General features: G+C 39.5%; 1 protein-coding gene across 5 annotated transcripts in view; it reads right to left on the minus strand.

Annotated features, from left to right (window-relative positions):
- The window catches only part of LOC133982571 (pleckstrin homology domain-containing family A member 5-like), an 83,289-nt gene that overhangs the window by 35,984 nt on the left and 21,887 nt on the right, over positions 1 to 25,418 (minus strand). Inside the window, exon 1 of one of the 5 annotated variants that reach the window (XM_062421642.1) lies at positions 7,797 to 8,334. The exons of the other annotated variants lie outside the window; for them this stretch is intronic. Coding sequence (XP_062277626.1) covers positions 7,797 to 7,810 — 14 coding nt within the window. The 5' untranslated portion in view covers positions 7,811 to 8,334. Of the gene's footprint in view, positions 1 to 7,796; positions 8,335 to 25,418 lie in introns of those variants that run through there. 5 annotated transcript variants of the gene reach the window in all.

Below are 25,418 nucleotides of genomic sequence, written 5' to 3' on the forward strand. Positions count from 1 at the left end.
TTTCAGAGTAACTCCATAAATAGTGCAACCATAAAGCACTGCCTACAATAACCCCATATGCTTACCCTGTCTATACTGTTGCATACTTTTGATGTTGCTAAAATATTATTGAATATTCCATTTTTTTTATATCAACATTGAATCAAATAACCTTTTGTAGTATGGAAGGGTTGCTTGCACTGACGCTCTTATTGGGAATCAACACCGGTCTACAGTTTTATACAGTTTTCAGTTTCTTTCAGCTTATTGCTTTGGTCTGCCAGTCCGTGTGGTGAAGTCCCAATGGATATAAATGAAGGTACAGTAAGTGCAGTATCTGCTCTCAGCACTGTAGCTCTTACAAAACAACTGTACACTTCTGGCCCAGTGAAAAATGGCAAGCAGCCAAAGTAAATAAGTTTTGTATCTAGCTAGCCAAAAGAGACGAGACATTTTTCACAGGAGTTGGCAGATCAAACAAACAAAGGCGACAGTACACTGTATTTGCATTTAACACGTGTGACTGCGTCTCCTCAGTCTATGCACAAAATAAAGGGCTCCGATACGATTCCCATGTTGTTTTGTTTCTGCTCGTTGTAAGTAATGTTAAACAGGGATTTTCTTAAGGTTACCTATCAGAACTTGATACTGGACTTTGGCATTTGCCCATAAACACAATGCCCCTGATCGTAAGTCTCAACTGGCATTAGCACTATCTATTAATTAAGACTTTAAGAGGGAACACTGAAACAAATGAGACAGACCACTATTCTGGCCAATGGAAACTTCATTTTTTGGATGACCAAAAACTTTTGATATTTACTTTTTTGGAACACTGTATTTTATGGTAATTTGACATTTGTTTGATAACTCTGCCTCATTAATCATGATTATGAATACCAACCAGCTCCAGAGTACTGACACTCGCCCTGCCCCCTGACCTCCCTGTGGTCAGGACAAAGATGAGAATTATTTCTGTGGTAAAAAAAATCAGTAAATGTCACTAATTTAAATGTGAATAAAATAAAATGTTTCTCTTCATCAATTGTAGTAGCTCTGTAAATGAACCCGAAAAAGAAATGGCATATTTGTTGAAATATCACCTCCAAAATAAAGCTGACAAAAGTTCTAAGGGTCACATCTATAAAATTAAAAGGCTCTACTGAAGTTAAAGTTTTTGCAGATGTTTTTACTGACACGTGTGCGAGGTCAGTGTTTTTAAGAGAGGGCTGTCTGGCATCAAAGAGTCCCTATACCTATATGGACGGAAGCTATTTGAGAAGGTCCTAAACATTCCCAACATGATCCATGTGATATGGGAGGACAGTGAGTTCTTAAACCTCAGTGGAAAATAGGGAGGCTATGAAGTAAACATGATGGCTGTGGTTGTTTGTAGGTCAGAACAGGCTGGATGAATAACAGCAATACACATTTTCCTGTTTAGAAGGAAAAGCTCCTTTTGAACAACCTACAAAATGAGCCCACAACAATCAGTGGTTGTCTCCCTTTGAACTACTTTTTTTTTTTTTTTTAATTTTTAGTTATTTTGTTTTCCTATTCAAACTACACAGAAAACACTGAGAGAAAGATGAAGTCATCCCACACTGCAAATTCAGATATGATTTAAAATCTATTTTATTGCCTCCACATGGCATCAACAGCTGATTGCAAAGATGACGGGATCATATTTCAAAATAATTACTGACAGAATATGTGGGCTGGTTGCCTCGTTTCACTCAACATAGAAACCATCACTGAATAATTATTTATTTAAACTTGATGACAGCAGCAAAATCAACTGATACTGCGTAAACACCAGCTCAAAATTAAATCTCCAGTTGAGGAAATATGTTTTTCAAAATACTTCCGCCAACACCGTTTAAAATGGTCACACATGCTCCGAAGGATGTGGTCTGTGGTCACCGCAGTCGAGATCAAGTTAGCATAAAATCATGGGGCTGTACAGTAAGGGGAGCATATGGTAACATTTTTGCTTCAATAGAGGGCAAAACCATTGTATGCTCTTCATTTAGGGCTCAGGATTTCTTCTTGTTTTCTAGATGGAGATGTTGGTTTATAGGGTGGGTCTGGATGAAGGGCACCAGGAGGCACTTACCCTCTTGACATCAGATGTATAAAAGGTGGGGAACTAGGAGTGGCAGTAAGAGCTGACCACCCTGCAGTTAGGGGGGGTGGGGGTGGGTGGGGTCAGTCCTCTGGGATGTCCACAATAATTAGCAGTGAGCTGCAGTAATGAAGAGCTTAAAGTCTGGGGTCAACACTCCACAGGCTAAGCTTTTATTGTTCTGGGTGCGTCTTTGATCCCTCGCTCCCCATCTACTACAGTTTAAACACAAACAACTGAGAGGTTCCAAAAAGCGTCTTGACATTAGAGAGAGCGGGAAAGGTCTTCATGAGTTTTGACAGCTTCTTGTTGGATTTTAACACCAGAGTTGTAAGGCCCCTACTGGAAGCTCCTTTGTGTAATTATTTTACTTGAAAACCCAAACCAAAGCTGGAATCCGGATCTTTGCTTGATATGTTTTTTAAAGAGGTGAGGTGGTGGTGGGGATGAGGGGCGGGGGCAGATTTGGGTTAGCATTCCACCTTACTCATGTATCATCTGTGAGGCCAAAAACAGCCATTTATAATTGGGTCATTTCCACTGAGAAATTATCTTCCTTACACTTCATTTTACAGCGTGATGGCTGCAGTTTATTAAAAAACTGTTTGACCATTGAGGCTCTGAAATCAACTAAAAAACTTCCCTCAGAAAGAGTTTGAAAATACAGTAGACTAAGAAAACACGGAGAAGAGCATAAAAAGATAAAACATTATAATGGGTAAAGAACAACATTACATCCTTACTTTTTTATATCCTAAATAGAGAATGAAAGAAAAAGTCAAATCATGACTTAGAGTCATAAGTTTGTAAAAATCTTTTTGGTGTGGAGCAACAGTAAAAGCTGAAGGGGGATTTCCCGATGCTGTGCTATTTTGAAAAACTGGAACAAATATGAACTGCTGAAGAATTTCAGATGTGGGAGAATTTATTTTTATAAAGCTTTTAAAACCAACTCTCCAACTTTGATGTTCAAACACTTAACAGGCACTCACACGATATATGATACTTTAAGACACTAAAGCACATCAATTAACAACTATTCAAACCACTGTTTTATTGTATTTTGTGAAAGAGAAGATGTGCTGTAAAAGAAATGGATCAATAAGAATTAGTTTATATGAAAACATATAGTGTGTGCTACATAGAGGAGACTGACTAGATATCCTGTTTTCACTGAGGAGTTCATTTTCTTTTTCTTTCAACTGAATTATTGTGCTCAATTTTTAAAAAAACAATCAATTAATGGTGAAGAGAAAAATCTTCTGCTCTAAAAGAAAAATGCATATTACAGCAGCCTGTTATTGGTATCTGTTTGTTTTTACAACAGTCACACCGCCAGATTCAGGCTCTGTGCTGTTTTACTCCTGTTTTTAACTCATGAAAAAAAGCAATGTCTCTCAGTCTGTTCTCACAATCGCTATAAATACATAACGCCATAACACAGCAATTTTATTTTTAATTTAATGCCTTTCAAGCTGCTTCAAGCCCTCTGCAGACCCGTATAGCGGTGTCGTATAGGAGTGAATAGCTTAGGTCAGAGCAATCAAGCAAACCAACCTCCTTTCCCGAGGATATGTTCTAATGAGTCGTATTACATGCATATCACAGCAGCATTAGATAGAAGACTTCAAGCGTGTCTTGCCAAGTATGGATCACACCTTTACCCTTGCAGTGTGGTCGTGCAAGTGAAAACTGCATGGTACACATACCAGCTCCCTTAGAGCATGTTACCTATGAGCTAGCCACATTTCACTCTTCATTCGCATGTGACTGTTTGGTATTTGACATTTAAATAACCTAATGAGACCACATGTATGCATGTCGCAGGGTTTACTTCAACCATTATTTAAATGTATGTTTATTATATAACAGTTCAAGATCACACATTGTTAGATACTTTCTAAAAGTGTATAAGATTTCAGCAAGAAAAAACTCCTTAGCCCCAAGTACAAATCCAACGGCAAATCACCAAAAGGAGCCTTTCGGTGATAATTAATTCTCTTGTTAATGCTCATAAATCTAATCCTATTACACAGGAAGGAACTTGGAAACAATGTTAGCCAGTGAGTACTGATTAACGCTCCCATGTTATCAGGTGAGGACTCTGAACTAGCATCAAAAAGAGTTGGTGCTGCAGTAGAACTCCTCAGTACCACATAGACACTGACTGGAGGTATGAATAGCCCCTCTCACAAAAGCTGAGCTGAATAAGCAGAATAGGCAGTTTGCAAGAGGGCATGTGGGGGGCAGTAGGAGAAAAGACAAAAAAGACAAAACAAGGGGTTTGCAGCCCCCGAGAGGCCACACGAAATGAAGTGCAGCAGCATGAAGCGGTGTGCTTTCAGGAAGTGGCAATACCTGTGCTACTGTAATATATTTGTAGATAAAACCTCAATGGAAATGTTGTGGCAAACCTGCAACGCACCACAATCAGTGTAGAGAACGCAGCCAGTAGTCTCAGCTGCACGCCTGTTAAGCTTTGACTTTCAACCTTGGACCTTTTTTACATAAACACAGAAAACAGCTGCTCATTTAGGCTACAAATCAGATTTTTTTTCCACAAACAATTCAATTAGCAGCCCCATGAAGCAGCTGTGACTGTGTGTGCAAAGTGTGTCAAGGTGACACAGCTGAGCGGGCGATTCAAGAAGATTTCAGAGCCGCCATGGAAACAAGCTGCCTTATCGAGGAACATTTAAATACTGACTCAAAGAAGCAGGATTTTGTATTCATGAAGAAAATTCAGGAAGTAACTGGGGGAGAACTGCAGTGTAGTTTTCTCATGTAAAACCGAGCTTCGCTGTGACCTCCTGACCAGAGGACAGCATGCTACAAATGTTCCTCATTAAACAAAAGGATTGGTTCCTTAAAGATATATATATGATAAACTTCCCAGCATTGCAGTACACGTGAATCTAAAGTTTCTATCTCCACTTTATACAACTCCTCTTGTTAACCATTCAATGTTCAATTTCAGGCTTCATTAAAGAAAACAGCAGGCTGGCATTTTATATGGATTCCATGGCAGATAAAGTACAAGAAAGAAACCCAAAGGCAGTGTGTCAGAGGAACTGTATCAAAAACACAGTAAGAATATCCATTCTTTACACCTATGTATGCTCATTGCAGGAAAAAGAGTAGAAGTATAGCCTAGCCACCTAAAATAGTGTTCAGAAAATCTAATCAAGGTATCCTTAAAGAAATAGATGAATGAGACACTGGGAAGGTGCAGGCAATGAAACAGTTACATTACTGAGGGGTATTTATTAAGATGTGTGTTAATGTCCTAAACATTCCCCTCAGCTGTATTGTGTTAATATCATTAAAGGTTAAACTAGTAGTAAGAAGTGGGAGGTACCGCCCTGTTTTAGTTCATACAAGAGTGAAATCATTTGAATTCATGCAAAACTGTAAAAAAAAAAAAAGAAAGAAAAAAAAGAAGTATTTTCCAACAATAAAATTCTGAACACAAATGAGCTATTTTCATGCACCTACTTACAGAGCTCTAACTGTTTAATAAAACATACAAACAGATGTCACGGCTGCCATCATGCAAGCAAACATACATCTAACTATCTATCATTTAGAGAAACTAAGTTCAGGAAGCAAACACTAGAGCTCTACTTCTGACATTTCTTTTCTCCATATATCAATAAAAGACATTTGACTTGAGTTTTTACCATGTGTGCAGGTTTATCTCTGATGGATCAAAGCCTGAAACCAAATGTGACCCCGCCTTCCTCTCCCCCTGAGGTCCTCTGCTCAGTGCGTGCTGGGACTGGACCAGCAGCCAGTAACAAGGCATCTGTATCTCTCTATTACTGCGGACTTGCTGTTTAATTATATCACTCCCACATCTACAATTTATTTGAATGGCACATGAATAGATTTGCCCCATCCATTTGTTTTAGTTATTATCAAAGGTCGAGGTTGCTGAAACTCTGGACTGTCTAAAAAGTCTGCAAGAATGCTGCACTAATTTTGTGTAAAATCATATGTATTGATAATGTGACTTCCTTTAACAGACATTAGCTTGTGATTGCGATGATGTTATGCTCAAGTGTTAGATGACAAAGTGCCCCACCCCCTGGCTGAACACCACAAACTAATTCTGTCTGGTGAAACATCGAATGTGTCCCAGTTTACAAGAAACACTGAACATTGGTGACAAAGGCCACTGAATGAGCTCATAGGGAAAGTGGGTACAGTAACCACTGAGGACAGCACAGTCGCTCTTTCTCTCCAGTTTGGTTTGACAAATGTCAACCTAATTTTTCGGGCTTTGTATAGTGCTGACAACACACATGCTAAACCCCACTATACTATGTAGAGCACTAGTTTGGACACATTTAGTCATTCCAGGAATGGGAAGGTGTGTCCAAACTGTGTGTAACATGTTTAACATATAAAGTATCAGGGATTATAGTTAGACATCACAAGCAATGTGCAGTGTGCAAACAACCACACAAACAAAACATGAAGGATCATGAAATGGTCTTCAGATGTGACACATCTTTAGATGCAGACAGAAATAGTGGATAGAAGAAAGCTAAAATGCTTCATGACTATCCTGGATCATGAAGAACTGGAACAACTGCTTCCTGAGCATTTCCAGGAATTATGCCAAAAGCCACAAGATTAAAAAAGCAAAGACAATAAAAATACATGTTGCTTAGCAAACATAGTGGATGTGATCAGAGTGAGATAGGTTATTAAAGAGAGGGCATGGTCTGGGTTACCACAGGAGAGCATGAGGGCAATGTTGTAATTATAGCTTAACTGACTATGATTAAAGAAAAAGCGTTTAAAGATCATCCACAACCGCTGCTCTGTCAGAAATAGAAAACATCAACTGATGTAAAGTGCTGTCCTAGGGGGAAAACAGTGGCTTTTAAGGACTGTTTACAATCAAGGCCAATATTTCATAAAATGGAAATGTTTTTATAACTACAAACAGAGTGTTTAAATCGTCTTGACAAGCACGCTTTTCTGAGCTAGAATAGATTTGCATCCATAGACCAGGCTACACTAAACTTCAAGAGATAACCGAGACAGAAGGTCAACAATGATCTTCTTTTCCCCTCCAAGGGTTTACTTTCACTGTTGTGTACCATCACTCAAAACTCCCGGGACTCTTCTTGCTTTACAGATCAACAGAATGAGATTGGCATTGCAGATAAAAAGCAGCAAAGGCTTCTTATCATTTGCCATTTCTTTTATAACTAATGATGGAAAGTAATTACACAATTAGATTTCTTTTTAAAGAACTAATTATAAAACACATCACTGCAAAAATGGCAACATAATGAAAAGTAATACAGATTTCGCACGCTAATTTGAGCTGCTAGTATAGAAAATCAGCTCACTGCGCAACACTGCTGGCAAAACACAGCCAGTCTAGCGCATAAGATGCAGTTTGTGCGTGTATGTCACACATAGGGAACAAGACGCTGGCTGGTCGCCTGCCTGGTGCTGATTTACACTGCGATACAGTTGGCTAACACACAGGCTGCATGTAAACACCCCCTTTTGCTCGCATTAGGCATCACCTTCCACGCATTTAAAAACCCACAAGAAGCAAACCCCGCTAAATGTTAAATGTATGTCGCACACACACACACACACACACACACACACACACACACACCAACCAACCAACAGCACTGCGTAAGATCTTTTTTTTTTTACTTACAATGAAGCTTCCATAAATCTCAGCAATCGCGGTGAAGTCAGGATATAAAAAGAAAAAGCAAAAAGGAGGCGTTGTATCCAGATGTGAACGTCCGATAAAGAGTTTTGTTGTTACTTTCGTGCCTGTTGTTGAAGTGAAGTGCGCTCAGTTTGCTGCCGCCTTGCTCCCCGTGCAGAGCCGCTGACTGCCGCCTCCGCGTGCGCCCGTAGTAGACACACTGAAACCGGAGAGGCGATGATGTCACGGTCCGGATGTAAAGAAAGCAAGGTGGCCAGTGGCGCTTTTATCCCTCCCTCCCAGCGCAATTACAAACCAAGCAAACACGGGGATGAACACACTCACACACAGAGAAAGAGAAAGAGAGGGGCTGAACGGCTGCAGCACGGCGGAAATGAATGAAAAGATTTTTTTTTTTAAATACAATGTTGAAACCTCAAACTCCTCCGCGCTTTGGAAAAAATGTATAACTGCGTGGAAAAAATGTGGGACACCCCTGAGTAGCAACCACACGGAAGAACTGGAGTGACACTGTGTCCCAGATTTAAACATATTCCACTCCTCCATTGTTTATTTGGGACTGTATCCAGGCAGGTCTATAATAGGCTACTTACATAAATTAATATGAGCTTTATTTCTTCTTTGGCTTTTTACTGTTTCAAATATCAACGTGGGTAGCTGCACCTCCCTCAGCTCATTCTTCAGCAAGCCTCGACAAAAGGGGCATGTTGAGGAAAAAAAGTAACCTGACTACTCTAAGCTGTTAATAGCTCACCCTTAAAGTATTTTTGAATCATCCTGGTAATGTTGCTGTAAATGTGTTGCAAAACACTGTGGCAACAGATCAAGAGCTGTAATAATGTATCTTAGCCTGCTTTCCTTTCTTCTCCATCCAACTTAGTGGAGCTGTGCTGTCTGGTGTGAGGGAGAAAGAACTGAATATCAAGTAGGTTCAGCAGGGAGCCTGCAGCTATTGAAGACATGAAAGCCCGGACAATGACCTCAGCCCCAACCCAGTAGCCAAACAGCTCTTCCACTCATCAACCTGCTGGGTGCAGTCAATGGTGCAGGAAGACACCCAGAGACCGTCAATATACTCTTAGAGGCTGCTTTTCTCTCTGCCTTCCCTCCCTTTAATGGTACTTCAACATTTCTTCACTGTGTACTGTAGCTCTCAAAGTCAGTAAGCTGAAACAAAATCCTAACACAAATGTTAAATGGATTTTTTATGGTTGGAAAACACAACAAAGAGGCATTACAGTTATTAACACAATCTGTATAAATAATGCATAATGTGTCCACTTTAAAGTGGGGGGTGGGGGGTGCACTAAAAAGTCCTTCAGCTATCCTCGGTCCTCCAGGGAGGGCCTCCCAGGCTGGAGCTTGAAGCCAAGGGATGTGGCCACCACCTGGGGCTCAGAATGAACATCATGCCCAGAGAGAAAGCAGAAAGAGGGGAGTAATGAATGTCTGGAGGATATGTGATAGGATATTTAGTGGCCCAATCCTTGAAAGATGAATCTTTGGCGGATAAGGAGCTCAGACACACACAAAAAAAAGGTGTCAGAGGGGAAAGTCAAAGCAAGCTGTTCGGCCATCTGTGTATGAGCTGTGTCTTGCCACAGGGGAGACTGTTGTTTTTTTTAAATCGAAGATAACTGAATCCATGTTTGCTGTCAGTGTCAGTCTTCTGCTCTAAAAGAAAATTCTTTGCATTGTCAAGGCATTGAAAAGGCAGACTAAGGTGGTTACAGACAACAGAAAACATCGGTTCACAGGTTTGTTCCTCACAACACCTATGTTTGTTCAACACTGACTTTAAAGTATGCTCTTACAAGATGCTGAGTTCCTATCTGCCCACTCATCGCATGTCATTCGGAGGACATTCACTAGATGAAGAAAAAAAGTAAATGTCACTGTCGCAGCCACAAAGACTCCCTAAATTACCCAGAGTGCACATCTTCAGGCTGGATTTAAAAATCACAGACGCAGTAACTTAAATTGCTCCAAGTGTCTAACATTTTGGTTAAAAATGTCTCGTGGGAAAACCGAAAGTACTTGTGAAATAAGTCACTTTGCACCCTGCAGCTGAGCATTTTGTTTTGATTGCAACTGTAGGCTATTTATTGTAATTTCCTTTTTATAAATTAGGAAAGTTGCCAAGCTCAGAGTTAGTAGTGGAAAAATACAAAATGCTTCATACACTACTTTATCAGGCCTGTCGTGGGAGGGAAGACTTGACCGCTGTTCCAAGAATCTTTTTAAGGGGGGAGGGTATGACCATCCCAAGGTTACACAAACTCTGTTTCATCTCAAACTAAAGCTACACTCAGTTTTATTGCTACACACCATTAGGCTTTATGACAGAGTAAGGATAACATGGCAGGCAAACTCAGATCTGTTGATGTTATCACAGCAGAGTGGTTTGGCTCCACAACTCCTGTCTGGCCATCAAAGGTAAATGCCTTGAAAAGGTAACAATGCACTGTGTGTGAAGGTAGGTAGGTGGTCAATAGCAACACCTGCCTAACACAATGCAATCTGATATAAATCCCCTGCAATATACTGTACTACCTTTAACAAACTTATCATGTTCAGCTCTTGTTGTGGTTGCATCAGACAGGTGCTGATTCATCTCTGTGGTATTTTTCAGACCGGATTTTGTTTTGTTTTTTAACTGAAGGACATCACATTGTGCTTTTGTTGTTGTCAGCCACCACAAAAAGAGGTAGAAGATAAAATATTTCATGCATGCTACCAATTAAGAGTTTTATATCCAAAGTGTGAATAGATGAGGCATGTGAAGCACATTTGGCATTGTTTCAAGTTGAGTTGTATCGATTTTGATCACTTCACCAGTCCATCAAATACTCTCATAGTGTTTGCACAAGAAGAACTGTTGCACATTCAATACTAAAAGCATTCATAACTTGAAGCGCTTCATATTCATGTTTCCCCAGTATGTCATGTGCATTACACTGAAGGGCAACACTAAGGCCCACCGAGTAGTCTATGGATAGGGCTGAAAAGAAAAAAACAATACACACACACAAAAATGTTTCTCCTATATATTGTACCAATTATCAATGAGCAACAGAGTGTTGCTTTTCAAGCTACAGCTTGCACTAGAGGCTTCATCCAGTTCTTAGCTGACAGATGCCGAGGAGAAGCTTTCAGACTCATTAACTGCCCACACAGAGTCAGAGAGACACAGGAAGGGAGAGGGAATTCGTTAAGTGTTCACATGTTTATCCACTCTCAGAGGATTCTCTTCTACCTGCCCACTCGCTCTCGTCTCCGGCTCTGTCCTCTTCCGCCTACACTCCCACGCACTCTGCCTTGCCACTGAGGTGCAGGTTAGTACCTGCTGGTCTCAGGAACAGATGCAGGTACGGTGGCTGCAACAGTAGCCTGAGGTTGATAGTGAAGAAGATAGCCTGGATCAGAGTATTTGCCAACACTCTGCAGGGGCCTCTGTTCCAACCGAGTGAGTGAAAGAATACTGCATGCATAAATAGGCCCATTAGCAGCTCGTCTTCAGGGAGCCGGTAAGGAAATGGACAGAAATGGTCAGAAATGGTCACCCTCTTGGTACGTGGGGGTGTGAGTATAAGGGAAATGGAGGTGTCTCTCGCTTCAGTAATTAGCTGTGTGTGGCAAATGGAGCTGAAAGACAACAACTAACAGATTCCTGGGTGTCACATCCAGAGACACAAGATTTAGATATTTAAATATTCAAAAGACATCAGTGATTTTTTTTTCAATAAAGGACTTTGTGGAGGTCAAATCTTTAACGAATAATAAACGTGCTGATTAAGCCAAAAGAGTTTTTTTGATTTTAAGTGGAAAGTGAATTCTGCAGTGAAACACTAGATAACTTGTAAAACATTCAAAAGACTAGCTGATGTCTAACAAACCGTGGCACGCTCCAGGGAAGGTACCAGCCGCGATTGATGCTATCCAACGTGACTCCCAGGAAACAGAGCAGCAGAGAGAAAACCTCGAGTCATTTCAATTGCTGCGATGGAGACACGATTGATGGGAATTGAGCAGTCTCAGCACAAGAGAGGTATTATTTGCCTGCCTTGACTACAGAGATGAAAGCATATAAAACATCTGATACTGAACTGGAAGTATTTCTCTCAAAAGAAATAAAATGATGGTGACCACTCTGTATCAGTGTTTTGATTTCATGTCGCTGTAAAACCTGACATTTCTGACAATCCTCACATTTCACAGAACAGATAGGAAACAGCGCTTCACAGTTTAATCTATGATTCTTCGCCAACACCTTTTTGGCAGAATACAAGGAAAGGAAAATGTGTTTACACTACAGCACGAAAGAAAAGACTAATTAGAAAAAGATCAAACAGAACGTGGCTAATTTTGCAGAGGCTAATAAAAATGGACCAATCAATGAGGAAGTCAAACTCACAGTCACCCCTCAGGCCGCCAGGATGTTTCAGAGAGCTGAATCCTCTCATGAATTACAACACCCCACTGACCATAATTACATGCTCTGGCCAAAAATCGCTGTGCTAATGACACACTGAAAATCGATAAGCTGTGTGTGGGATTTCTCTCATACAAGAACAAATATGGGAGCTGGAGGAAATGTGCAGTCCTGGAATTAAACCAAGACGCCAAAGACACAACAATGATAAAGCAAATGAGTGGAGGCACATTAGGCCTGCAGATCAGTGAACCCGGAGCATTTTTTGAGCACAATGGCCCGGGTGAGTGATATCACCGAAGGTCAGCACTAGAACAGAGAGTCAGACAGACTCGCTCCACTGCTCAGGCTGCTTTGTAAAAGCCTTGGCAGCATTGACAGTTACAAATTCCAAAGTTTGCAAGTCAAAACACCAATAGTGATGCGCTCTAGCATGAGCCCTCACACAGCCCTGCCCCCCCCCCCCCCCCCCGCTCCAACACAACTCAGCTAACCCATGACTGCTTGCTGACCAGGCTCGACTTTCATCTCTTTTTCCATGAAAGTCAGTGTATCAGCAAAGATTACAGAGCCTCCCAACTGCAGTTATCCAAGAAATACAGTATTTATAGATGCTTTAGATCCTTTAAATGTCGCAATACGCAACTGACTGCATCAGCCTGTCAACTTTGTGCTTACATGACTGAGACAGCCAAACACAGAGATAATCATTTGGTTATGAATAATTTATAGTTTTACAGTTCAAGGTAAACACAAAAACCTCCGGGTAAGCAGAGGCTGAGAGGCTTCGGATTTGCAGGCTGATTATAAAACTAATGTTATATTGTCTCTTATGAAAAACCCAAGTCATAAGAATGGTAAGGAAGATTTTCTTCCATCGTTTTTCATGCAGATAAGCGCTAAGAGGCTTAGCTTTTGATTTAAATGGGTTAACCTCTTGACCTGGCTCCATGACCCACCTCCAGAAAAGGATTGAATGCTGGTTGGACTGAACTCTGCTTTGATAAAGAAAGATGGGAGCTACAAGCTACATTTAACCTCAACCTCACACAAAAGGGAACTGAAACTCAGCAATGTATTGTAGGTTACATATCATTTCTGTGGGTTTTCAGTAATGTGTTTCGGATGTTTTGTCTGTCAACAGAAGTGAAAGTTGTCTCAGCTAGAATAAAAAAAATTAAGTTTTTATTTCTTGAAAAATGATTCAAAATAATACATCAATTTAGCGAAAGAGCAGCAGATTACTTTTCTGTCAATCAACTAATCGATTAATCTACTTCTAGCCACTACTAACCCTACTCTCCAGGCACAGTAGAATCAAACTGGTTAAATCTATAACAACACATAACAGAGCATGGTAACAAAATCCAGGATCTGGACATCATCCTTTAAGTCATCTCATAAGAGCATGTTGAAATTCCCAACATGATTGGATGTATTAAAACACAGTATCCTGGTGACAGTGTGATCATCCTCAAGCCCTGACCTATTTACAATGACAATAGGGAAAGCACACAGGCCCTTTCATATCTACCCACACACACACGCATACACACATACACACACACACACACACACACTTCCTTTAGGTAAATGCTGGAGTGTTGTAAGTCAAACCCTCACTCGCTTTCAGTTTCCACAGTGGACACATGAAAAGATGCACACAGTTCATTGGGAGCCTAATGAATGTATTAACTCTTGTCTTTGGGTGTAATGAGCCTGTTGGGAGTGGATAATAAAGGCTGTGGTGCTGATTTGATAACGCCAATAACAAACCCTGCCATGAACGGCAACAGCCTCCACCACCAACTACAAAACTGATGATTATACAGTAATGTAGAAGCATAGCACAGCATGTATCATAGCTCATTTATCAGCTTATTGCTCTCCTGAGATTACTTTTTAGTTTCAGATTGATTACAGAGAAGCCTTGAGATGCAGGATCAGGTTGCAGCACGAATGCCTTCTGTATACAGTACAGAGATGCTATGAATGTCATCAACACTGCTCCAATGTCTGTCTGCATGTAAAAAAACATTAGTACACATTCACTAAATAACATGGATCTACTTTCTAAATTGGCAACGCTTTATTTTCTCAGTGAAAGACTGCAGATCTACATCAGATTTCCATTCATCACAGCCAGGAAAGCAATTTAAAGCCTCCACAGGCCCCCCCTATTTTCTCTCATGACTACTTCCTTCATTGCTAAAGAACAGACTGAAAACTGTCTATTCAACTCAACTGTTCAAGGACTATAACACTGTCTCAAACACCCCGCTATAAAAAGGCTAAAGTTTTGCTACTCACTTATTTTAAGACCAAGCTAATGGTCTGAATCCATATGAATGAGAACAAAGACCTGGAACGACCACCTAAAGAATTTATTTTCAGTCTGTTGGTCACAACCCCAGAATTGCTTCAGCAGGTGCAACTATAAATGAAATGAGAGTAGAATAGATCAGGAGGAGAAAAGGGGAACTGATAGTAGTTTTGGGATTTTTCTGTGTGTGAAACTAAATTAGCTAAAAATTGGTCTTGGCTGAAAGAGTAAAAGGTCAAATAAGGTAGTAAAGCAATGACTATTACATAATCTAGAAGGAGAGATGTTGAAAATATGTTCATCTTTCTTTGATTTCTTGCAGTGCTGTTGTGGTTCTAACTCTTTAGGACTAATTAATCAGTCTTTACTTTTTAATGAACCGCTTTAAAATTTAAAATTAAGACATTAAGTGAAAATGATACTGTATCCCACATCCGTCGGACTACATATGTATTGTATTATTTCCTGTTAGTAGAAAATAGTAACATGCTGATTCTTTGCAAAAACTGTACAGTATACTGTACTATACTGTAAATATTGGTAAAGCACATACTGTATGGAGTGCAATTACTAAGTAGTCTGAAAGTGGGACAGACTACTGTAACTGCTCCTCCTCTTGACCTGTTTTTTTATTGTATTTTACGCACAAATTGAGAAGAGCAGTGTCATCTCACCTGATATGTACTGTATAGCCAATCAGTACAGCAGACATCACTGACTTGTATCCTTTTATTTCTGACTAAACCCTTCCTTAGCTGCTTGTCTTTTTCTTTTCTTTGTTTATTGCACTGATAATCTTTGAGATCTGGACAGTTGGCAGGACAAAACAGGGGATTTGAAGACATCAGCTTAGGCGCTACAAAATCGCAATGGTAATTTCTCACATTTTAAAGACCTAGCAATTAATTAATTAATCTGCAGAATAATCATCAGATACTCAATCATGAATGTGACAATGATATTATAAATGAATCATAGTTTCAAGCTTAAAATAGAAACTGGCTAAATTACTCACAGGGGGTTGTAGTAAAGTGAGGTGTTGATCCACAGTGCAGTGCTGAGCATGCTCAGTAGGCCCTGCCAGAGGGCTAGACTCCTGCTTTGGCCTACTTCTGATAAAACCAATAATGTCACGGAAAGTTTCTTTGCAGTGAGCGTGCATGTGTGTCAATCTGACAGAGAGTGTGTGACAGAGAGAGAAATGTGTGTGTGCCCTCAATATAGAAGAAAAATTCAATCTCATCAACTGCAGCCATGAACAAAAATACCACCCTCAGTGATGGCTGTTATTGATCCATCTATCATCCATACTTTAACAGGCAAATTTATGCGCATACTGTAGTTGGAGGAAAAGCCACAACCACAATTGCAGCTGAAGGAAAAAGACTTTCATTACAGATCACGAGAGACGAAGAGAATGGCAGCCTTTAACTGACACTGCGATGAAACGCAATATAGGATCTGTTAAGCTCTAGTTCCTCTAGTCCCCAGGCGAAGATAGCTGCTAGCGTGAGCAGAGGGACAGAGCAGCTATGCCTTACTCATACATCGGCCCTAATGATTTAAAAAAAGATGACCAACAGAAATGGGTCAGCTACGAGAGTGACAGAACGAGATACTTTAAGAGACAGAGAGAGAGGAAGGAAGCGCGACATAAATGTAAATGTGAGTACGCTGAGGATGACTTCAGAAATGTATCCATGTTGGAAATTAGAAGGATTAAGACTCATAGAATAAACTGTTTGTTTACAGCTACAAAAAATCATGCAGGGCAATATTTACTGCATGAGTGTTACCTCACAATTACAGGTAAATTCGTTGATTACAATTATAATTTCTTTCAGGTCCTTTTTTGTTTGTTTTGTTTTTTACCAGAAGAGCTCTCAGTCAGATCACTCATCATGTGCTGTGAATTGCCAAATATGATCATCTTTAGTCTGCAGGAAAGCAAACAGCAGATGACTAAACAAACACTGTGGAAAGCACATGTTCCAGTTCTTGCTTACAGTTTCAGTCATGTGAATTATACTGAGTGATACCTAAGAGGAGCCTTAATAAGCCTAAAATAATAAATGAATCAGCATTATTTTAATGCCCTTTTTGGTTGTTGCTTTTAATCTAGATTTGCATCATCTTCATTAGGTTAACCAAGTGAAATGGAACCGCAAAAGATCAGCAAACATTACAGAAGATAGAAGTTCTGCACAGACACAAAACCTGATAAATGTATTTTTTGCGCAGACACAACAACTTGCAAGTCAGATGTCACACTGAATTCTAAAAGATATGGATCAGTTGCAGCGTGGCTGAGCAGAGGTGAACATGAAAAACCCACTGACACACAACGTGATGGCGTCATGTTGTGTAGGTAGTCTTTCAGTCAACAAATCTAAACACACGTGCTTGTACATGAGTTGGCATGTACAGACAGTTGCTATGATGGCTTTTGAGATTTGGCTATCTGCTATCAACAGGATTTGTGCAGCCATTTTTTGCATAGCTTTACAGATGGTAAACTCAGTGTGTCACTGTATCTGATAGTCAACTGGTCCAATACTTTGGTCCACACTAAAATATCTCAACAACTATTTGATGGATTGCCATTAAATGTTGTAGAGATTCCTGATCCCTCAACCAATGTATCCTAATGACTGTGGTTATCCTCTGACTTTTCGTCTAGCACCACCATGCTGTTGACATTTGCGGTTTTGAATGACATGGCTCGACAATTATTAGATGTATTACCATCAAATTTGGTACAGGATGATGGAACATACATTTGTCATTAACAGCCACAATCGGGTCCAAACTTTGGTCATGATCAAATATTTGCAAAACCAGTGATATTCCCATCAGCCTCAGCTGTACTTGGTGTTTATTGCTAATTAGCAACTGTTGAGCACTAAACCGCTAACCTAAGATGGTGAACGTGGTAAACAGTATGCCTGCTAAACATTAGCATGTTAGCCTTGTCATTATGAGCATGGTAACATGCTGACATTAGCTTTTAAGCCAAAACACCGTTGTGCCTAAGTTCAGCTTCACAGAGCTGCAAGTGGCTGCACACTGTCAGGCTTGTTAAGTGCAAAGTGCAGTAAAACATGTGACTTTAACTCCCTATATGAAATGAAATTAACATACAGACCCCAAATGCATCCCAAACAGTGTCCTCATGTAACATTCACACATCCTGATTTGATGTTCTATTATAACACCCTGTTAATCCATATTTGAAATGGGGGCAATCAATGCCACTCTAAAACAAGGACTTAGCGGTTACAGAGGAAGGCACAGCTGACAAATTGAGGACAGCTTTCTGTGGTGGGCAGTCAACTGAGTCAGTGACTCAATCCATTGGGAGGGTGGCACGTTCAAAATCTTTCCTCTTGTCTTCTACCCTCATATTCTGCATTCAGACCAAGTCTATTACTTAAATTACAACATGAAGTATAATTGAAATGCTTTGAATTTGGATATCATTATTAAGTATTTTCCATCATGTTATTTTCTTCACATTCACACATTCATCAGAAGGAGAAGCCAGTTATCAGTTTTATAGGGAGTGTCTCCTCTAGAGTCACCCGCTGTTGTTTTTGTAGGTGCAGCTACATTACTCAATTCCTCTGAGAAAAAGAATAACAAGCAACTTCTGTTTGGGTTCAAATCATGTCCCTTTACTTCTTAGCACGCCTACAACCTAGCAGTCGGGTCTAGCTTTTTCATGATAAGCATGGAGAGATGATATTGTTTCATATAAAGAAGCTCCATGAAAATCTGTGGTAATTTTAGTGAGTTGCAGCTCCCTCCTGGTTACAAGCCTCTGACCAACAGCTGCATGTGTCAGGTGTAGAGTTATAAGGGGTCACAAAGCCAATAGATCAACATCCTGACAAGCGCCAAGACAAACACATAGATTATAAGAGGGGCGGGAATCCTTGGAAAGACAAGACAAAGACATGTAGAGTGAAGTGGGTGAATAGTTGAACCTAGCTGACTAACTGCAAAACAATGTAAACACTGAAATGCCGGCTTTTCCTGTTAAAGGAAAGTGAAATTACACAAATTTGCAAAACATGTTTAACAACAGCTTTTTCTACAGAGATATGGGTCCCATGCAAACATTTTGTTTCCCGCCGTGCAAGAAGGATGTGCGGTCAGTGAACAGTGGACAGTAGTAAACATGCTCCTTGTTGGACACCACACTCTGCTATTAACACCTCAAGGTGAAAATCACGCAGTCATCCTCCTACCCTTGGCAAAGGCAAGGCTTTTTATTTTCTAAGTAAAACATGCACTCAAGTGGTACTTACCTGGATTGATGATGCAACGTACACACAAAGAGGGGGGCGAGGCAGGAGAGAAGAAGGAAAAGAGAAAATATGGTGTCAGTAACAGTGTCCAAGATATACACACACACACACACACACACACACAGACAAACAAACACACAGACAAATAAATTGAATGGAATGAATTCATTTCTATGCAGTCTGTACAGTTATAATTTTTAATGGAGCAAATTTTACTACTTAAATTTAATTTAATCAGCTCAGACATTGGATCTTATGACCAAAATCCAACACTGCCCTCCAATGGTCACAATACATCATTACACTAAATATACACACAACAGCACAAATCAATTCCAAATGAAACAAACTGTTTTAATGTAGCCATAAACCTTTGTAACCCAGTACATTCAATCCCAAGCAAATCTAATAAGAATCAGTAATAGCACTGCTGGAGAGGGTTTAAATGCAACTTTGTGAGAAATAAAAAATTTAATTTTACCAAGAGTGTGCAAAAGCGTTATTAAAAATCATAAATACATCCACTGATATGACCACTGTTTCAAGTATAACACAATAAGACAACAATCTCATTAATATTTTACTGTTTTCACTGCTCATCCATAAAAATGGTACAGGGGCACATTATACAGAAAAGGAAGAGTTTTATTGATCATTGATGTGCTGTAACTCTGGCTGCAAATTACTTCTATTCCCTTTCCCTCATTTAAAAATTCAGACTCTACAAATATGCAAATACTGAATGTCAAACGTTTAACTACAGAATGATGATGTCTTCTACTTCAAAAAGGTTGTTCTCATTGTATATGTATCTCTAACATTGGCATTCTGCACTTTGGGTGGTTCATGGAATATGTTATGCTGCATTGAGGCCATCTACTGGGTAAAACCAGTAATTACACTTGGTTAGAAAAACCCTTAATAGCATTCAGGCAGACATCTGGTCTTAATCTTAATGCCTATTTCTCACATTCAGCAGCACAGTCAGCTACCCTGCAGCTGGATAGAGATGCGAAAGAAAAGCACTTTCTGAAGATGAGCAGGGGGATGCAGGCATAAACAATAAACCCACATCACAGGGAAGCTGAAATGATCTCAATATATCTATATGCAACAAAGACATCACAGAGAAGGACATTTCTACGCACAGCTGCTTGACTGTAAAAACTCATCTATTTTTAGAAGACAAACCTTACAGGCAGCATAAATGAGCTATTTTTGTGCCAACTACCTTTTTTCCATTAAAACCTCACATGCAAATATTTAATATAAGCATCTCACTTACTTTCACACAATAGTGGCCAAACTAATCCAGTCACTGAATACAAAACCTTTCCAGTGTCTCAGGCTCAGTGCCGACTAAGACACAAATCATAGCAGGACTTGACATATAGAGATGTTAATTTGCTTTATTCTTTATAATATGAAACATTATACTACTGTACATATGAAAACATTTTTGGTCTTTTTGCTCGAATGCAAGCCCATTCTTAAAAGTAAGACTGATATTTGGAAAGCTATTGTTGCATCAGACCACAAACTACAGGCAACACACAACAAGATGTCTGTGTTGAACCTGTGAAAAAATTTGAAGTATTATTTTTATTTATTACTTTTATGAAGTTTCAAATCCCACAGAAGCACTGTGATTATTTAGATCAAAGAATACACGTTTTTAAAACTCAATCAGACAATGTCAGAAACTAAACTTTGATCAAAGAATAGCGTACATTTAATTTTTGAAAATAACTTCAATCAAATGAGAGAACCTCAAAATAATTCAGATCAAAGTGCCTTTCATCTCTCTGCTGCGCACATAGATGTGCAGTTCATTCTGCTAATGGCAGCGCTGGAGGAACAACCAAACATGCATTCACACACACAGTCAATGTCTTAGGCATTGTTATTTAAATTTTTTTTAAATGGCTTTTCTGAGCACCCTCAAATAATATCTGTTCATTATTCGATTTTCCCTCTACTTCCGGTTCATCACAACACTATTTTCGCCAGCAGGTTTCTCCCAGGTGCTTCTTGGGGACCCTCAGGTGCCCCATTTTTAATATGTGGCCCCTCCACTAAAACACAAGTCTGCCTCCTTCCAGTCAGCTGTTAGAGGGTAATCTCCAAATACACACTGAATCACCTGCAGGCTCACTTAATTCCTCACCCTGTCATGAAAAATAATGCCACCTACTATTTCTGTCTGCTTCCATCTCTGATCTTATTTCTGACTATAGCTGAAGGTCAGCACAATGTGTGCTCTCTCATACTACCCCACAGTCAGACATGACAGCGACATTACATCTCTATACTTTATAAAATAATTGGACTTTTCACCTTTGCCAAAAAGAAAAACTGTCTTCGATTTATTCAGTCTGACAGCATCACCCTCAGCAGGTATCCAGTATCATTTTAATGGGGGGGGTCACAGTCAAATATAGCCAAAGTAATGTCATTTGTTAACAAAGGAGGGGAACTCCTGTTGCTCTAAAAGCCTCAGCTATATATTGTACATCAATATTACAAATCAAGGAGGACAGCCTGCCATGCTGCCGGTGTATAAAAACCAACTGACTTAGAGCTCCCTGGATTTCATGTCTACATGTTCGACTGCTCAAAAGAGAAAGAAAATAAATAATCTAAATTGAGCCCCAAATATCATGGAAACAAAATACTTTGGAAGAGCAACAGAAAGGAAAACTATTCAGCAAGTCACTATGCTGTAAGTGCCAACTTTACTCATCTTGCAGCTATTTTTTAACAATAAAAACAAGAAAATGTGTACGTGTAATGTGAAACACCTACAGGTGGTTTTAAATGATCAATAATGGACACCAGCAGAAGCTTAGCCAAGGTCAGCTGGGTTTTAATCAAGTCTAAACTGCATTTGGAGCTGCAGGCGTTTACTGTGCACATCAAGTCTCAAATAAACACACTCAAAGTAGAGGTGAGTGATATGGCTCAAAAATAATATCATGGTATTTCTGCGATAATGATATTCTTGATGATATGACAAAATACTCCCTGCTGGTTTTTTTGTCTCCCCTCATATTCAGCTGTGCTTCTGCTTGAGGTGGTGAAATAAGTTTGTTATTTTTTTGTTACATATGACTGCGGTCTGATTTTTTATATGCACACAACTGAGGTCGCTACATTTTTTGGAACTAACCGTGCAGCTAGCAGCAATGTCAGTTTCACTTCGAGCCATGCTGCTGTAACATTATGACGTCATTATGTCACCATGTGGGAATATTGCCATTACTACAATATACATTTTTTAAATCATATTAAAAATTATTCTGATATTAATATGAACAATACAATATAGCCCCCAGGCCCAAATCGAATTATGTATTTTCCTGTGGCCTTGCAGGTATTAGAAAAGCAGGATGGGTCAGACACTGGGAGACAACAGCCAAGCTAACAGTCATCCCATTCTCAAAATCAAACGTCTTGCAGGAAAAATACTGGAATTAAAAATAATATTGTACACAAAAGGGCTTTTAGGGGTTTTCTCTTTCTGCGGTGTAAAAAAAACACATCAAATATGAATTTTGAACCAAGCTTGAGTCCCAAAATCTGCTTAAGTAATTTCAGTAGTTGATGAGAGTGCTGCAGCACCTCCCTGTTGGATATCTCAGGGGAAAACACATGTCACAGTAAACTGTAAGTAAACTTAAGGACTCAGGGATAATCAGAATCATCTTCAGTGTAGTTTTATATAAAGGAAATGCAGATAGTAGAAAGATGACATACTGGCTGTCTGAGCAGTTTCCACCAATCTCATCACTAGTCCGTCATATAAAAAAGCCACAAATCCTGCAGACAGAATGAACTCATTCCCAGCAGAGCCTGATTGATCTCCCTCCCACTGTATCAACAAGCCTAATGGTGAAACAAGGTAGTAATTGAGATCCACTTAAAGGACAAATTAATTTAGTTGTGTTTGTAGAAAAGCTCTTAGACATCAGAAAACCATTTTACAAACAAGTACCAAAAACCTACAAGGCAGCTTGAAACTCGTTTGTTTTTTACATGAAACGAAAACAGATTACTCCCTTCAGAAAAAGCCCTTTCAATTCAGTTACAGCAAAAACAAATGTCATACCTTGTTAGGTCAAGTTAAGAGAACAGAGGAAAATCTCTGTGGTGGTGAAGAAGGTGGTAAAATTCATTTTGTAAAGGCTAAATTACACAAAGCTTGTAAATATCCTTTGAAACATTCACTTCATTCGTTACTGCAGTGCAAAAACTGAAATGAGCAACACAAACACATGAACATGAACGTGACAAACTACAGTATGTAACTAAATCTTTGTGATACTGTGTGCGTTATTGAAATACTGTTTGAAATTGTACAGTCATCCTAGGCAATACTGTATGATTTCATATCTCCATGTGTAGTCCACCTTCGACATGGGCGTTGACCACAGAAATACAGGGCTGCTCCAAATGTGTGATAAGAGGTAAATAACTAACATCACTTGAACCACGTCACTAATTTGAAATTTCCCGGCTGGATATCTGCCTCACTCCAAAGTCCTCTCTTTAGAAACGCTCTGCAGCATGAGCAGTGACCAATTTGTGCATAAAGGTCTGATTATTAATCTGATTTATTACAATGACTCATGTCTGCTACTCTGTTTCTCCACAGGATTTTCTCTGCCCAAGACCAAGCTGCTGTTATTTTTATGAGCTATGTTTTGGGTTGAGGTTCAAATGCACAGCCATGAGATTTCACACTTTTGTTAGTTGTTTCAATTGTTTGCAGATTTGCAATGACAGGCAGGTGTAAGGGAATGAAAAGGCAGTCATCTTTCCCTACAGCTTTCCCTCTCAACATGACTCTATTTGTAGCTCATTACTAGGATGGCCCTGTTATGGCTGCAGGGGGATAACCAGCTACCTCCTAGCTCTTTATGTTTGCCGGGCTTTACCTTGAGGCCAATTCATGCTTCAAAAGAAATGCCATGAGAAAAGAGTGCATGAGTTACAATGCTGTGATTGTGGCACCACCTGGAATCTGAAACAGTGTGAACGGCACCAGAGTGCTTCTGTCCAGGAATGACATGAAACGGTCATGAAATTCTCAAAGTCAAAACATGTCACACAACGTTTCTGAAGTACACCATGCTTTATTCACCAAATACCTTTACTTTCAATTGATACTTGGTGTATCCACCAAGAGTAATGTTATGCTGTAACTAGTTTTATATGTTTTGTTTTGTATGCTTTGTTATCTATGATGGTTTATAAGTCACATACAACTGTGCACTGTATATAAAGAAACTGGAAACAACCTACGTCACCACCCTGATGAAGAAAAGATGGTTGCTGACTTGAGAGTTGAAGAGTAGTTTAATTTCGACATGAACACCAAGATGCACAGATGTCAACATCTCTCACAGGTTTAATCTAACCTGCTTCTCCACATCTCAAATGCTGCTCTGCATTTTAAACACATCTGATGTTACTCTACTAAATGGCTGCTGGAAAAACAACTGAGCACTTCCGGACTTATTGCATATAGGATTAAATAGGTGATGTTACCAACCTGAATCATTTTCATCGTTGCTGAATCTTTCCAAACCTGACCGGTATCCAGAAAGCAAAGTGATTTAAACTGCCACTAACACAAGCAGCTGAATTTAACTTTTGATGTGTCTCTGCTTTGGAGTCACAGTTGACGTCTCTCCTCGGGTTTTTATAAACACATGCTTTGACTTTATATCAAAGAAGCAGGCATTTTCTAACAGTTGTTCGTCTTTTGTACTGTTGATATAAGTGGAAGAGCCCAACCATGTCGTGAAAGTGCTCCAACTACCAGTCACCTAATAATATGCAAAAAAGAACATAAGATTTACTGAACTCCTCCCTGCTCACAACTGTACTGCTGTACTGTGTGGCATTCATCTGAGTCTTTACAGCTTCCTGCTTAGAGCTCTTTTATCCTTTTGGATTTTTTTTTTTTTTCGTGGTGCAGTATCAGTTAATAGCCACACCTAAATACCACTATTATACTAAGATTAGCATTTTCCAAATAAAGTAAACAGTAAGAAAATCATTCCGCTTTCTTTATTATGTAAAGATACTGCAGGGGATTTAAAGATGATGATCTGCCACTAATTCCTGTCAAACTCTGTCCTTTTTCTAAAAAAAACAAAATAAAATAAAAAGAGACAGCACTACCATTTTGAATGTAGGTAGGGTAAAGCCAATTTTAAGCTTGGCAGGTAGCCAGCTTCAGCTGTGCTTTAGTTCTTGGCAAAGAGTAAACTTCTTGCGTACACATTTACACTGTCACACCGAATGACTAATGAGCCTCCATATCCATAAATAAACAATGAAAACAAATAAGCAGACCGGCAAATCTAACAGCTCTCTTACAGTCCACTTACTTCTTATTTCAAATCACACACATACAAATCTCATCGATTTGGGGGAAGGCTTCAGATATATTAGACCCCAAAAAAAAGACAAAAGAAGATGCAAGTCGGTAGCATCAAAGACAAGGATCTGCCTTTAACAAGCATTTCAAA

This window comes from Scomber scombrus, chromosome 6, assembly GCF_963691925.1.
Source record: "Scomber scombrus chromosome 6, fScoSco1.1, whole genome shotgun sequence".
In the NCBI taxonomy this organism is placed as follows: domain Eukaryota; kingdom Metazoa; phylum Chordata; class Actinopteri; order Scombriformes; family Scombridae; genus Scomber; species Scomber scombrus.